General features: G+C 47.5%; 2 protein-coding genes across 2 annotated transcripts; one reads left to right on the forward strand and one right to left on the reverse strand.

Annotated features, from left to right (window-relative positions):
- The first annotated feature begins 3504 nt into the window (after positions 1 to 3504).
- Positions 3505 to 7074, forward strand: LOC101758589 (heat shock 70 kDa protein, mitochondrial). Its single transcript, XM_004956872.3, has 6 exons — positions 3505 to 3670; positions 4341 to 4414; positions 4503 to 4581; positions 4666 to 5235; positions 5324 to 5944; positions 6242 to 7074. Exons 1-6 carry the CDS (start codon positions 3608 to 3610, stop codon positions 6866 to 6868), a joined length of 2034 nt encoding a protein of 677 aa, XP_004956929.1. The 5' UTR covers positions 3505 to 3607; the 3' UTR covers positions 6869 to 7074.
- Positions 7075 to 7674: 600 nt separating this feature from the next.
- LOC101758998 lies at positions 7675 to 9854 on the reverse strand. The gene is made up of 6 exons (XM_004956873.3): positions 9517 to 9854; positions 9315 to 9393; positions 8458 to 8930; positions 8198 to 8369; positions 8005 to 8057; positions 7675 to 7879 (listed from the first exon to the last, which is right to left on the reverse strand). Exons 1-5 carry the CDS (start codon positions 9520 to 9522, stop codon positions 8038 to 8040), a joined length of 750 nt encoding a protein of 249 aa, XP_004956930.1. The 5' UTR covers positions 9523 to 9854; the 3' UTR covers positions 7675 to 7879; positions 8005 to 8037.
- Between the last annotated feature and the right edge of the window lie 5663 nt (positions 9855 to 15517).

A 15517-nucleotide genomic window follows, 5' to 3' on the forward strand; every position in this document is an offset into this window, starting at 1 on the left:
CACGATGCGGCGGCCGCCCTTTCCCGGCATGCGGCTTCTTTGCCTCCCTCCAGCGGCTTCTCTCTACTCTTCTCATCCCGAGAGCTCTCGTCCCCTACTCATCAGGTGGAAGATTGACCGGCCTCCGAGCAGCACCAGGAGCAAAAGGACCCGCCGCCACTGCTGGTGGCTCCGGAAACGGAAGCGGCACTGCCCGCGTGCCCGCGAGCTGCGACAACGGCGGGCCGACGCTTCTTGCTTCCATCGTCGCCCTCCTCCCGAGATCCCATCCCCGCGGATTGCGGCGGCCCCGACGGCACAGCATCCCGGCATAGGATCGGTGGCCCCCGACGTGGTGTCCCTAGTGGCGCAGCATCCCGGCTCTGGAGCGGCGCGGACCGCCGGCGACGGGCACAGCGGCGGCGCGCGACGGGCGGACTGGCGGCGGTGGGCACAGGCGCACAGCGGCAGCGTCGTGCGGGGATCGGGGCGCGTGGGAGGGGAAGGATTGGGGATTCCCCGAGGAAGGGCATTCTGGTCTTTACTCTTTAGCTTGGTTGAACCAACTAAAGGTGCTGAAGTTTAGCTGGTGGATCCAACAAAATCTTAACAAACCCTTCTTTTTATTTATCTTTATAATCACCATGTTTTTCCTTTGCGCCCCCCTTCCCCCTACTTTCCATTCTCACTTTGACTGAGCATGGTCCCTCGGCTATATCAGCTAGCATAGTAGCCGGGTAGATGTTAACTTGTGAAATACTATTCTATAGTTTAGAAGACGCTCGCCTACCGGCGTGTCTCGTGATTAGAGCAGCGATCGAGCGCTGATCACATGGTGTTCCTAAACAAAGGGAGCCTGGCAATTGTGCACGAGAAAATTTGCCACTCCTGTGCCATGCGATCTCGCTTCCGTACCAAGGAAACACTAGCAGCTGGATCAGCGGCCGCATTAGCCGCGGGTACCTATCTAGCTATCGCAAGATAAGCAGCTTGACTTGGAGGCTCATTAGACCCACGATCACCTCCTCCTCCTTCTTCTTCCCCAACAGGCCACAACTTCCACTTCCTAGCAAGACTCCACACCCTACCTTCGCCGCCCTGGCGAGCGTCTACCGTGCCGCCCGACCCCAACCTACAGTTGCCCTCTCCAACCCATCCAGTGGCACTGTTGACGCTCGGTATTGTCATCTTTTTTTTACTATTTAAGAACCCGTCACTTGACACTTGAAATAACCCCATATTCTTATATTTGTTGTATTTTGGACTACCTTGCAACATGGTAGTAATATAATATAAATGAAGGGTTTTCTACAAGTTGGATTTGGACCTGGATTTTAGATATTAGAAGACTCAAACACGAACAGTGAACTGCAGACCCGCAGGAGGAGCTGAACTTGCACAGGCCATATCTTCCTCATCTGAATTTCTATTGGGGTGAATTTACAGGAAAAATTGCATGCGTTGAAAAGATCTACAATTTTCGTAGAAGTGCTCGGGCATTGGAGGCCTACATACGATAGGACGATCAGCCTATGAGGTCCAAGCCGATTGGCCTGACCTGTTTCTAGCCCCGATCGACGTGCCCTTTGCCCCATGGCACCTCTGGACTATAAATATCTCCATTCTACACTGGCATGCGCACCCATCGACCAAAACTCGACGAAACTTAGGGCATTCACCAGAGAGAGCTAACGTCCGCTGCAAGTCTTCGGAGTTGTCTAGGAGATGGCTTAGGCCAAACCCTTGCTGCCATGGCCTCCCTGCGCGGTTGTGCCATGGTGGAGTTCAAGAGCTAGTAGTGGATCATTGATGGTATGTGCTCGAAGGTGATGCTCTAAATGCATCTATTATGTGAGCAATATTCTTCATGTTATCCGATCTGTTAGCGACTTTTTTTGGATCGATCTGTTAGCGACTCAATGCCTCTTTTTATACTTTCTCTCTATCATGAATTTGCTTATTCCAATTCTAGATTAGACTACTTAGCATGCCCTGATGTAATCATGGAGATTAGATCTGGTATGTTGATATTTCATGATACTTAGATATGTTCACATGTGTTTGTGCCCTTAAGCTGTCTTCGCCGATATGGGGTCGTGACGAGATCTACTTCCATTTAGGGTGGGGGTTTTCGGAAGGTTGACTGAAGGTAGTAGTTTAAAGATTGCTTTAGATGAGATGCATGATGTGTTTACTCATTGGCTAAAACTACAACTAGAAGATGATAATCCCTTATTACCCTTGGTGGTGTTATATCATATATGTATGTATGTATGTATGTATGTATGTATGTATGTATGTATGTATGTATGTATGTATGCATGCATGCATGTATGCGATCTACCTTTATTTATAATATTAATCCTTACAACAAGTCTACCTTTATATGCAATCAATACTTCATGTTAGGATTAATCCGTTAGATTAGATGGAAACCCTATTCAATTCGCTGCCGATCCATGGATTAATAAACCTCGGATGAATACTCCGAAGGAAAAGCTACGATGATCCGTACACTTGCGGTTCACAAATTAGCACGCTAACTGTTGTCAACAGGTGCTCCTCCTCATCCTCGCCGCCAGGCCCTCCCACTGGATGACCACCTTCTTCCCAGGGCTTCCCCTCCCCGCCGCCACCTCCACTGCCACCCACCAACCACTGCTGCCCCCTTCGCCCCGCCCTTCCTAATCCAGCGGTGCTCCTCCTCACCCCCACCGCTGGCCACTGCCCACCGGATGACCAGCCTCGCCCAGCCTACGGTGCCCCCGCGCCGTCTCACCTCCACCACCGACCACCTTCTCCTCCAAGGTCGGTGGCCATTGGAAGCCCAGCACCCCCTAGAAACCCTAACCCTAAGCACCCTACCTTGAACACCACCCGCGGTCGGCGGCAACCTCGCCGCCGGACCGCTCTCACCTACCCCCACCCCTTCCCTAGCTCCAGCTCCTCCAGCCATGCTTCTCGTCGGGGCAAGACCGAGCGACGCCAGCGTCCAAATGACTGGAGGTTGAAGAAGGAGATCGTGCGGCTCCTGTCAGCCGCATGAATCTCAAACACCGGAACCTATGCTTGCATTTGGTGGAGCGCTGGCCGGCTCCAGCTCCCCTGACACGCGCAGTGTTATGTCAGAGGAGTCGGAGTTGGAGAAGCCACAATTTATGACTCCACTGGCTGCTTGGACATATGTGAGCGGGAAGGAAAGGAGAGAAGAAACCGGTGCCCGTCTACATTGTCACATCAGAGGGAGCCGGAGCCGATGAGAGCAGCACCAAAGGGCCTGTATGGCTTCCGGAAGTCTCCGGCATTAGCCGCACAGTGTGCTCAGAGCAAGACGGACTCGCTGGGCCAGCACATCCAGCACCGTGGGCCGGATCTCGTTGCCCGCCCATTTTTGTTTGGTCTCTGGATGCACGGGGCGGCCTAGTAAAGGGCCTGGCTCTCTCACACATTTTCGGCCCGTCGCGGCGACGCGGTGCCTTTTTCCCCAACCTCCAATCAACCTCTCCCCCAAGCCCTCTCTCTCACAAAACCCTTAGGCCTTAGCCGTCATCTCAAGAAAAAAAAAGAAAGAGAAAAAACCCCTCGGCCGAAACCCTACTCGCCTCCGTTCCGGGACGATCAGTCATCCATGGCGGCGTCGTTGCTCCGCCGCGCCGCGCGCCAGCGGGAGCTCGCGTCCACTCTCGGATCCGTAACTCCCCTCCCCCTGTCCTTTTTTTCAGTCTCCGAGTGTCTGTACTTTGATTCGTAATAGTCGGTGTGGTCGTCTCGTGTTTGTTTTGGTGATCTACTAGTGGTTTTGGTATGCGCACCAGATGGTGAGGAGGTGGTTGTAGATTGGATATGATTTGATCACTCTCTATCGTGCTGGTGGATTTGATGCGAGAAGGACGGATGTACGGCTTAGCGCCTGTAAATTCTTAGATTATTTCAGTTATGGTACTTTCGGGCTTGCTGCTACGATAGAGATAGTGCTGTTTTGGGATTAATTGATAGGAGTTTCTGCGAATTGTTTATGCGTGCACAATTATTTTTTGCTCATGGAAGCAGTGTTCTGTTTAGATTGTTTCCATATGCAGAGGCCTCCAAAGGATTTCTAGCATCATTGGGTCAGTAGTGGCTTTGTTTTGCTGTCTGTGAGTAGCTAGATTAATGCTGAACAAATCATCATTTGGTACAATAGGGTGATCTGTTTTTTTAATGGCAGTTTTCTGGATGCCATCAGTGTAGTTTTCTTTACTTAGGCAATGCAGCTAGGCTGCACACGAGGGATTTCCTGAATAGCACCATAGACTGTACTGTTTGTTTTCCTCTCTGGTTTTCTTGCTCTTACTTGCTGTCTGCAAACAAACTTACCTCAGCTGAGGGCCAGCTTACAGTCAACATCTGCTGCCAATGTGTTCTCAAAATGGGGTAGTTTCGCAAGACCTTTCAGGTATCAGTGCTCTCTTGCTTTTCTTAATCCTACAGAGCTAAGCTTCCTTATTGCAGTGACTCTAATTTATATGTGTAACTGCTTTCAGTGCAAAAGCAGCTGGAAATGACATTATTGGAATTGATTTGGGAACTACTAACTCTTGTGTCTCTGTTATGGAGGGAAAGGTGAGGTCCCTGTAAGGACTCTCCATGTCCTTTTTTTGTCCCTCTCATTTATCTTTTGCTGAATTGGCAACCAAATGACTGCAGAACCCGAAAGTTATCGAGAATGCCGAAGGGGCAAGGACAACACCATCTGTTGTTGCTTTTAATCAGAAGGGTGAACGCCTTGTTGGGACTCCAGCCAAGCGCCAAGCAGTAACAAACCCCCAGAATACTTTCTTTGGAACAAAGCGCATGATCGGACGCCGCTTTGATGATCCACAAACACAGAAAGAGATGAAGATGGTGCCTTACAAAATCGTCAAGGCTCCAAATGGTGATGCCTGGGTTGAAACAACAGATGGCAAGCAATACTCACCAAGTCAGGTCGGTGCATTTGTGTTGACCAAGATGAAGGAGACAGCAGAAGCTTACCTTGGAAAATCTGTCTCGAAGGCAGTGATCACTGTTCCAGCATACTTCAATGATGCTCAGCGTCAGGCCACAAAAGATGCAGGCCGAATTGCTGGCCTTGAGGTTGAAAGAATCATCAATGAACCGACAGCAGCTGCTCTGTCCTATGGAATGAACAACAAGGAGGGTTTGATAGCAGTCTTTGATCTTGGAGGAGGAACTTTTGATATCTCTATTCTGGAGATCTCAAATGGAGTTTTTGAGGTATGTCTTCATAATTTTCAACTAATCTACTGTGAGGGGTACATTTTATGAAATAACCCTTTTCTGATTTGTTTCTACGTATTTTCAGGTCAAAGCAACAAATGGTGATACTTTCTTGGGTGGTGAAGATTTTGATAATACACTTTTGGAATTCTTGGGGAGTGATTTCAAGCGAACTGAGGGCATTGATCTGTCGAAGGATAGGTTAGCTTTGCAGAGGCTTCGTGAAGCTGCTGAGAAGGCAAAGGTTGAACTGTCATCAACTACTCAGACTGAAATCAATCTACCATTCATAACAGCTGATTCATCAGGAGCAAAGCATTTGAACATCACACTGACAAGGTCGAAGTTTGAGGCTCTTGTGCACCAATTGATTGAGAGGACTAGAGATCCATGCAAGAACTGCTTGAAGGATGCTGGGATATCTACTAAAGATGTGGATGAGGTGCTCCTTGTTGGTGGAATGACTAGGGTTCCAAAAGTACAGGAGGTGGTCTCTGAAATTTTTGGAAAGAGCCCAAGCAAAGGTGTCAACCCAGATGAAGCTGTGGCCATGGGTGCTGCCATTCAGGGTGGCATTCTCCGTGGAGATGTTAAGGAGCTTCTTCTCCTTGATGTTACTCCCCTGTCACTTGGTCTCGAGACGCTTGGTGGTATCTTCACCAGATTGATCAATAGGAACACTACTATCCCCACGAAGAAAAGCCAGGTGAGTAATATCTCTGTTCTTTCAGAGAATGCATAATAATCTTGTTGATTATCCCTGATTTAACTGGATGAGCCTTTTATCAACATATTTTTATCTTGATATGTATTCACGTCTGTGTTTTTGGTACAGTCACTAGTTGCAATACAATTCTGTTTGGCCTATACTATTGTCCTTGTCTGATGAGTTTCTGATAGTCTCTGGTGGAAGGCTTTATTCCTTGCATTTTCATGTAGCACTATCATTTTCCCCCTGATTCCCCTGGTGTTACTTTATCTGATCTCTGGTGTTGATTTGCAGGTGTTCTCGACTGCTGCTGACAATCAGACCCAAGTAGGTATCCGTGTGTTGCAAGGTGAGCGTGAAATGGCTGCAGACAACAAGCTTCTCGGTGAATTTGATCTTGTTGGCATTCCACCCGCCCCAAGAGGCATGCCTCAGATTGAGGTCACATTTGACATCGATGCCAATGGAATCGTGACCGTCTCTGCAAAAGACAAGGCCACCGGAAAGGAGACGAACATCACTATTCGATCCTCCGGTGGGCTGTCTGAGGCTGAGATCCAGAAGATGGTCCAGGAAGCTGAGCTGCATGCCCAGAAGGATCAGGAGCGTAAAGCGCTCATTGACATCAGGAACAACGCGGACACGACTATCTACAGCATCGAAAAGAGCTTGGGAGAGTACAGGGACAAGATCCCTGTGGAGGTCGCATCTGAGATCGAGGCGGCCATCGCTGACCTCCGCAAGGAGATGGCCTCGGATGACATTGAGCAGATAAAGGCCAAGCTTGAAGCCGCAAACAAGGCTGTCTCCAAGATTGGGCAGCACATGTCCGGTGGCGGCTCAGGTGGTTCGCAGGCGGAAGGATCTCATGGCGGCAATGACCAGCCCCCAGAGGCCGAGTACGAGGAGGTTAAGAAGTGAGACAGCGGGAGATGAAACAGTAACTTCCCATTTAGAAGTAGCTAGTCTTTTGTGAGCACAAGATGGTAGGATGAGGCGTAACCTGTGCAGGTTGCAACATTCTCTAGTAGGTTATAACTTCTGTTGCATGACGCCTTGTTTCGCCCTTTGACGCCTCGCGCAGGCGAGCAGCGATGAAATTTTTGCACTTGTCTTCTTGTTGCCAACGCACGGGGATGTATTCGTTTTCTTGTTTGGTTGTAGCTTACGAGCTGCTCATGCAGGCTTTGTTACCGCGGTCGTTCCGTTCGTGTGAGACGGTGTCTGGCAAGTGGCAATGCCCTGCCCGGAAGACCGTCAACTTGCTGCAGCTCCATGTTCGCCGCCAGAAAATAAAGCTCTGGCCGGTCGACCGCTCGGCATGGCTGCGGCCTGCGGGACGGCGGGGCGGAGCGGAGGAATCTCGCCGACGGAAGCCGCGTCCGCGCACGAGTCCAACGAAAGTAGCGTCAAGGAACATGCTCTGGTGATCGGAAGATCTGCAGGGCTGGTGCGCCGTCCTTTCCCCATCACGCAGCACACGAGCGTGGCTGGGCTCTTATCCTTCTGGGAAAACTTGAAGATGTCGGCACCAGCTTTCAGAGAAGGCATACAAACAGGAATAGCTGAACGACCTATGACGCGAACATGATCGAATAGTGCACACCGTGCAAATGGATACCGACCCAGCGTAGAGTTTGAAGAAAAGCAGCATATGCAGCAGAAATAGAAGAGAGTACCATTTTTAATTCTAGGACCAGGAATCAGTAATGTTCAGAAACAGGGAATGGTACTCGAAAAATCGGATGCCTTCTTTAAAATCTCGTAGCCAAAGAGAGAATCAGAATGGAATATGGTTTTGTACTCCAAATTACAGATGGTTAAACGGAGGAGCATTACATGATAGCTTCAGTCCTTACTATATCCCATATTTCCTTGTATATATCATGAATAATACCGTAGACCCACCAAGCTCGCCAAAACCTACGGAACCTGAACATAGTCCAATAGAACCAATCAGACTATTGGCACAACCCATCAGATGAAGCGTAATAATGCACATTATGATCAACTAAAGCTGACAGATCTGGGATTCATTCATAGGAGAAAGTGCATACCTGGCCTAAAAGAACAAACATATCCACGCACCTTTACATTTCAAGCACAATAACTGAAAAGCAGGAAAAATAAACATAAACCGAGTCATTTCAAAGCCAGAAAGTTGGCATGGAAATGAAACGTGAAGTTGCCAGAAAGATGGCACGTTCAAGAAAAGGAGACGGAATTTTGCCAGAGGTTTATACTACTTACAGTCTGAATCGGTTTTGACCCACTTTGCGCCATCGTCATCGAGGTCACTTAGCGCATCCTCGAGGCATTCGTTGATTTCTTTCTCATCTAGCTTCCAGTCCAAATGCCTCCTAGTTGCCACTGTGGAGGAATTTTGTGGGTGTATTTTCTTCTGCAGTATTGCCTTGAGCAGCTGCAGCCGTAACCACATATGGGAATGAGATGCAGAGAAGGTGCAGTGACTTATTGAGCTACAAATTTACTGAAGAATTTGACTGTACCTTCTCCATTCTTGTTTGAGGGAAAGAGTTCCTTGGTTCCAGAACTGGGGCCGTAAAACCTCCCTTGCACACGAATAATCTGAGGAGCGAAGCGATTGATCTTGGCTTGATTGCACCCCCTTTCTTCCCTACTATTTCTCTTGCTTTGCTGATGATGATCTCCTTGTTCATCAACTGCTCCTGGTGCTTCGCGCTGTCATGCTCGCCAACACGTTTTTGTGAAGCTACCTGTTCATCAGCATGTGATCCCTGAACCTCTGCTTGATCATTGCCTTCGAGCAGTACTTCGAATTCTTCCCGGATGTTGTCTACTTCCTCCTCTGTAAACTTCACTGAATCTTGTACGGTCTGCACATTCCCGGACGAACTTTGTGCTTCTTCCTCAATCTGCTTGTTCCCAAATGTCCCAATTGCAAGCAATGATTGGGGCCAATCACTGAACTCATCGTTGCGACATTCCGACACATTGCCACCTGCCCATTAGAAGTAAATTAGTTAGCTAAATTAGTATAGAAATAAAAACGTATGGTCCTACGTCCATATATTAGCATAAATTGGTTGTTTGAAGCATGGACCACTAATTTTAAAGCCCTGCTGTTCTCATGAACCTATCACTGATTAGAAACATGCTTGCCCATGCTTACTCCACACCACCATGTTTTAACCTGATCATCACCGATCACAGATCAGCATTCAAAGATTGTACTCACGCTCCAAGCAGACTTTGCATACTACTTTCACAACTGAACTGGAGCATACTACTGCCCGGTGAACGACAACGACCACAGCTCTGAAAGAATTTGCAAAGAAACTAGAACACACACAAAATAAAAAAATAAAAAACAGAATACACTTACGGTAAGGCGCGGTAGAAGTGGCGGCAGATCGCCTCGGTTCTTGCTTCCCGCCTATCTTGTTCGCTACCCAGCTGAAAATCTGCAGGAAAATCAAAGAGGAAATTAACCATCAGCAACAACGAACAATCAACAGTTGAGCCTTTAGGAGTCTCTCGCACGCATCAGCAGAAGGATTACAGTAATGCCATATGCGGCCTCTCACCTTCATATCCTTAAGAACTGGAGACCAGTGGGATCAGTGAGCTGAAGACTGAAGGGGAGAGCCGGAGAGGTATCAGGAGTGGAAGACCCAAGCTGAGACGGCTCAGTGAGGGAGGTAGCGAGAGAGATATAGGCCGAGAGGTGCAAGGCTTGCAGTGGCGGCAATCGGCGACACGGGATTGGTGCACACACAAGCAGCAGCAGCAGCAGTAGCTTACAGTATTGGTGTGGTGGAGCGATTTGGAGGGGGCTCAAGTTCCGAGGCTTTGGAGCGTAGCAGCTGGCATGGCCGGCGTGCTACTTCATCTGGCAAGTACTTCCTCTTCGGGAGGAAAACTAGTCATTCTAGACTAGAAGATGGCGCCAGAGAGAGACTAGACGAGTGAACGGCAAAAGCAAAATGGCACTGGGATAGCACAGCTCTCCAACACCCTACGAGCACATATCACATCGAATGTTTAGATACTAATTAGGAGTATTAAACATAGACTATTTAGGCTAAACGGCGAGACGAATCTATTAAGCTTAATTAGTCCATGATTAATAAATGTTTACTGTAGCAGCACATTGTCAAATCATGGACTAATTAGGCTTAATAGATTCGTCTCGTCAATTAGCCTCCATCTGTGTAATGGGTTTTATACATAGTTTACGTTTAATACTCCTAATTAGTATCTAAATATTTGATGTGACGGGTGCTAAAAATAAATATAAAAATAAATAAGAAACCAAACGGCCCTGATATTTTCCAGGTGAGATGAAACGCCCTCGATGTAACATTGTAACTGTACTCATTACAGGCAGTTTGACTTGTCTGCACTGGGAATCTGGGATCTATCTAGTAAACCCTGGTCAGTGAGCCGCTGCTGAGAAGCAAGAGATTATGGAGCCCGAAGCCCCCCCCTCCGTACCCGGGCGCGCGATCGAGGCCAAGTTGCGCACCAAGTGTCACGACCGCGCCGCAACGGATCCCATCGCGCCTGGTCGGGCCCCGACGCGTGTGTCTTCGGCACCACCAAATCACGTGTTAATTCCTTAAACCCGGCACTAAGCAAAGGGGTTCTCTCTTGGTTTGCTCGGGCATAAGCGCCAATGGCCGTAAGCCCTCGCGCCGATGCTAATCACGTTTGGGGCGCCCTTAATTACTGCCCCACTGGCTGGAGCCTCTGTAGACCCGGATGCAGGCGGACTTTTCCGTCTCCTTTTTTCAATAACAAAACAAGGTACGATGAAACAAAACTAGTCACAAATCCTATAATTACACGACCAGTTGTCTTTGGAGAAGATTTGGGTTGCCACCACTTCTAAAAGCTTGGCATGGCTATAGCATCCTCGTGTTGGTCATCTCTTTGCAGCAATCACCAATAACGTAGCCAATGAGCACCCCTAAAATTTACCAGTAATATAGTAACATTAGGACATTTGTTAAAGACAATATCATACTGAATAACCCTATGGATCAAAATACTGCCGGCCGCTACCCCTACTAGCTAGGAGTTGAGCATTCAAACTATTACTACAAGACCATCCATTAGGCCAACACCCATGTATTTGAACCAAGTAGTCCTTAGGGGTGGGACTAGGCTATAACTATTGCAAACATTGTAATGGTAAATACAAAAGAAGGTGGTAGTGGCAGGAGGAGAGAGAGGGAGGATGGTGAGAGAGATAGAGAGAAATGACATGAAGGACTAGGCTACAACTATTGCAAACATTGTAATGGTAAATACAAAAGAAGGTGGTAGTGGTAGGAGGAGAGGGAGGGAGGATGGTGAGAGAGATAGAGAGAAATGATATGAAAACGAGAGATAAATTGTTATCTTAGTTTTTATGGGCAGTCCATTAATTTACGAGTACCTATAATAGTACCTAGGGAAAGGTACTATTCTCACAATAATTTTGCTAGTTTTATTGGAGTATTTTAGTCTCTAAGAACTGCTTTTGGAGTATATTATGGATGTCCTTACATGATGCATTTCACTAGATTGTTTAACTCCCAAGATAATGATGATTATATGACATGTAGTATTAGCAAAAATACAGTAAAATTGCGCTGGAATGCCATACATGTTGCTTGGACTTTTCCGTCCCCTTGCAGCCGGGATGCATCGCCTGATACGGATCTCTCGGTAGTCGGTACCGTGGCAAAAAAATAAAAAAACGGCCCGCGCGTGTGCGATCTGATGAATCATGCCACTGCGTATAAATACTAGCGGCGTTGACGATTCTTCCTTTCCTCGCGCGCGGCGGGATTTTTTCGCCAACTTTGGATCCGATCCTGTAGTTGCAGCAGTGCCGCGGACTGTGGTTTGCACACGGCTTTTTTAGTAGTGTAGGGGCCGAAAACCGCAGCGGCTGGCAACAGTCCCTCCGGCTTGATCCGTCTCCTCCGGTCCAATCCCATTCCAATTCCGATCGTCCAACCATCGAGTCATCCTAGCACTAGCAGTCTAGCAGTCTTTCGTCGTCACCGTCTCTTGCTCATCGTCTAACTCGGTGACAAAGGCCAGGGTGCCAGGCGCGCGCGTGCAAGGCCGGCACTGGCGACCAACAGCCGCCGGCCCCGCGGGAAAGCGACCGCGCACGGGTGGATGCGTGCGCGTGCCTGCGGAGTCCACGACGATGGCAACAGGACCCGGCCGAGCTCCGACTGTTGCGTCCGGCGTTACGTGTGCCGACCTGGTATGGTATAGGCGCCTCTGAAGACTGCAAGGCGAATGATCAGATGGGCTTGTCGGGAGAACGAAGCTTGTGGACGACGACCACCATATATGCCATACGCACGCTAGTGTCCAGCGGATTGCAGACAAGGATCCTGTTCGGTAGAAATACTAGTCGCTGTAGGGTTCTAGGGAAGGCTGGGAAGAAGAAGAAGAGAGGAAGCTGCTACACGATCGATCTGTATCTTTCTAGGATGGATCGGCAGCACGCTTCACGTACTGTTGGTAGATTTGCGCTTTTGCCGCAGTGCCATCTGGATGGTTGATGACTGACGAAGCCGTAGATGATGATGATGATGGCCTGATATGATGGGCATGCTACGTAGCCCAGCTGGCAGTTCGCCAGCTCACGCACAAAAAGGACAGCACCAACAGAACGGAGCTAGTACAACGACGCAAACAAGTCTCATATCACAAGTACGCGCAATGATGCGCTCCGGTTCTGCGGATTGCAAACTGGTGGCTCGTGATTAACGACGACGAGCGAGCTACTATAGGCGAGATAATGTATGAAACGTTAGTATACTGCGTGCGTCCCCTTTTTTCCCCGGATGCGAGGGACGAAGAGCGGCGTCTCGGTTTCCCCATGTGGCGCGTGCCGGGCTTGGCGACGGGAAGAGATAACGATCGATCCGATCGGGGCGCCCTTGTCCCCGGCTGCCGGCTGGCCGCCTCGCCTCGAGATGCATGAGCCCACGTCCGCCCACGGCCGGCGAGGACTCGCCAGGAGACTTCTCCACTCACTACTACGGAGTACTCAGCTCGATCGGCGGCAACGGCGAGGCGAGGCGCCAAACACGAGCAGGATATGGATGGAATTGAGTTGGGATCCCCACGCGGTTCCCTCCCTCACCTGAAGTGGAAACCGCCAATATGCAGTATCCGGAAACCTTGCCACCACCTGCAGGCTTCCAAGCTGCGACCTGCGAGGCGTACGTGCACGTCGTCGTGTGTGTCAGTGTGAATGTGTGTGGAGCACTGAAATGGTCCCATGGCTAGGGAGGGCTAGGGCAGCTAATTGTAGAAACTACCCAACCTAGCTAGCCACCATTAACCTCGTAGTAGTGAGAACTTGTTGGCAAGGTTGGTATCTCTTGACCTGTGTCTCAGTTAATAATCAAAGAAGGAATGGCCGGCCTCAGGTCTGGTGGTCCTGAATGGTCATCGCTGATTGTGTTTACTAAGACTGAGAATGAGGTGTTTCTAAATTAATTTCTTTAGTGAAGGCTACAGTACCATACCACACGGATGATTAGCAGGTGGTTTAACTTTTCTACGTATATGTCTATGGGTTTAATGGTTGTGTTTCTGTACATCCCAAGCTGGTGAAAGTTTGCTCCATCTAAATAAAGATCTTGCAACATGTTAGCCATGCATTCATTACAAAAAGGTGTTTTAGGGCACGGGATTTCCAGGTTTAGGGTGGGGATTATCTTACTCCGACGGGTTCGGAAGGATAGCCGGGAAGGCTAATTACCCTAATATATAGTGGTGGTAGGCGACGCGTGGCATGATAATATAGCAAAAGCGTCACCTGCATATGGTGGTGAAGAATGCCCGGTAGTGTTCGATCCAGCCTCCAAACCTAGGGCGCTCTTCTTTTTCTTCTCTTCTTCTTCCTCACCTTTCTTTCTTCCTCCTCTTCCACCTTCTTCGTTCCTTCCCCTAAAAAATGAGGACGGGAGGGGGGCTTGAGCCCCCTGCACCCCCTAGATCTGCTCTTGACAGTTGCTTGTGGCATCTCACATAGCAAAAATAATTGCCTTTGGTAAGAGGGCACTTTAGTGCTAGTTAGGGTGGGAGTACGTAGAGGTAAGGGATGAACGACAAGATATGAAAAGAGTGAGAAAAAGACAATAAAAAGATTTTAGAACTAGAGTATCTGTTCTAAAATTTGAATCTAATGTAGGACAACAAGTTATAAACTACGCTCTAGTCGCTACTACATAATTGATTTTTATATGTAGTCAAAATCAATTTCTAGGGACTCACTACCAAGTTCTTGACTTGGTAAATCTTCTGCAAGAAAGTCACTATTCCTGCCATTGAAAATGTGTTTCGAGAACGTAAGAGTACACTTAATATACAAAGATAATGTACCACGAAAGTACATCATCTGCGTTTTGATCTATAACATAAGAGTTTTTAATATAATAAGAGGGAATTCCTTATTTGATATTGGAAGATAATTCAATTCCTTCCTTAAGACTGAAAAACTTTCCCTATCTCATGTGACAGTGAGTTCTATCTTTCATCACTTCTATCAGTTAAGTTAGGTGAAATGACCTCCAAATCACCTTCAAAAAATCATGAAACTTTTCCTAGCGATAAAACAAATGAAGATGAACATGTTCTTCATAAATACACATATGCACCTTTACAGTTTTATTAAAATTCACCATATTTGGCTAATTTTGAAAATTGTCTGAATTTTTATGACACTAAAATAATTTTTAAAAATTATAAAAAAATAACTAATATTCCTCACATCAGATGCAGTGATTTACTAATTATTCCCTAGCATAAATCACATAGATAATTATGAAGAGTGGAAAATTGGAAAATTTTAAAAGAACCTCATAATTCTCTATATAACTAAGTGGGAGATAATTTTATAAATTACTACATGTGAGGAATATTAGTTATTTTTTCTCCATAATTTTGGAAAATATTTTAGCACCATATAAATTTAGATAAGTTTCAAAGTAACGTAATTTGGCAAATTTTAACTTCAAAAGTGTAACGGTACATGTGCATTTAAAAAATATTGTTTCAATCTCCATTAGTTCTATGACTAAAAATAGGTTCATGAATTTTAGAGTTGAATTGGTGGTTGTTTCGCCCAAATTAACTGACAGAAATGACAAAAATGTGAAATTAGGAATGAAAGTTAGTAATTGATGTTGTATAAGAGACATAAAATTTATTCAGAGCTAAGAAAAGAATTCAATCATCTTCGAACGTCAAATAAGGAATTTTCTCGTATAATAACGGTTCTGTACTTGTTCCGTCCGCGGTGAAAGCCGTTGGAGGCAAAACCCAAGAGACATAGCCCACGGTGGTAAGTAATACTCCGCGCTTTATCCGGCCTGCATTCCTTTGGACCGGATTGGTGCCTCTTCTGCGCGTTTGATCTGGGCTTCGCCTTCTCTGGCCCGGCTCATCCTAGATGGGCCAACGCATGGGACAGAGGCCACTCAGCCGAAGGGGCCGAATCAACAGACGGAGAATCCAACCAAACTCTCTAGTATACTTATGAAGTAGTAGTACTAGTATCCCAGT

Source organism: Setaria italica, chromosome II (assembly GCF_000263155.2).
Source record: "Setaria italica strain Yugu1 chromosome II, Setaria_italica_v2.0, whole genome shotgun sequence".
Lineage (NCBI taxonomy): Eukaryota > Viridiplantae > Streptophyta > Magnoliopsida > Poales > Poaceae > Setaria > Setaria italica.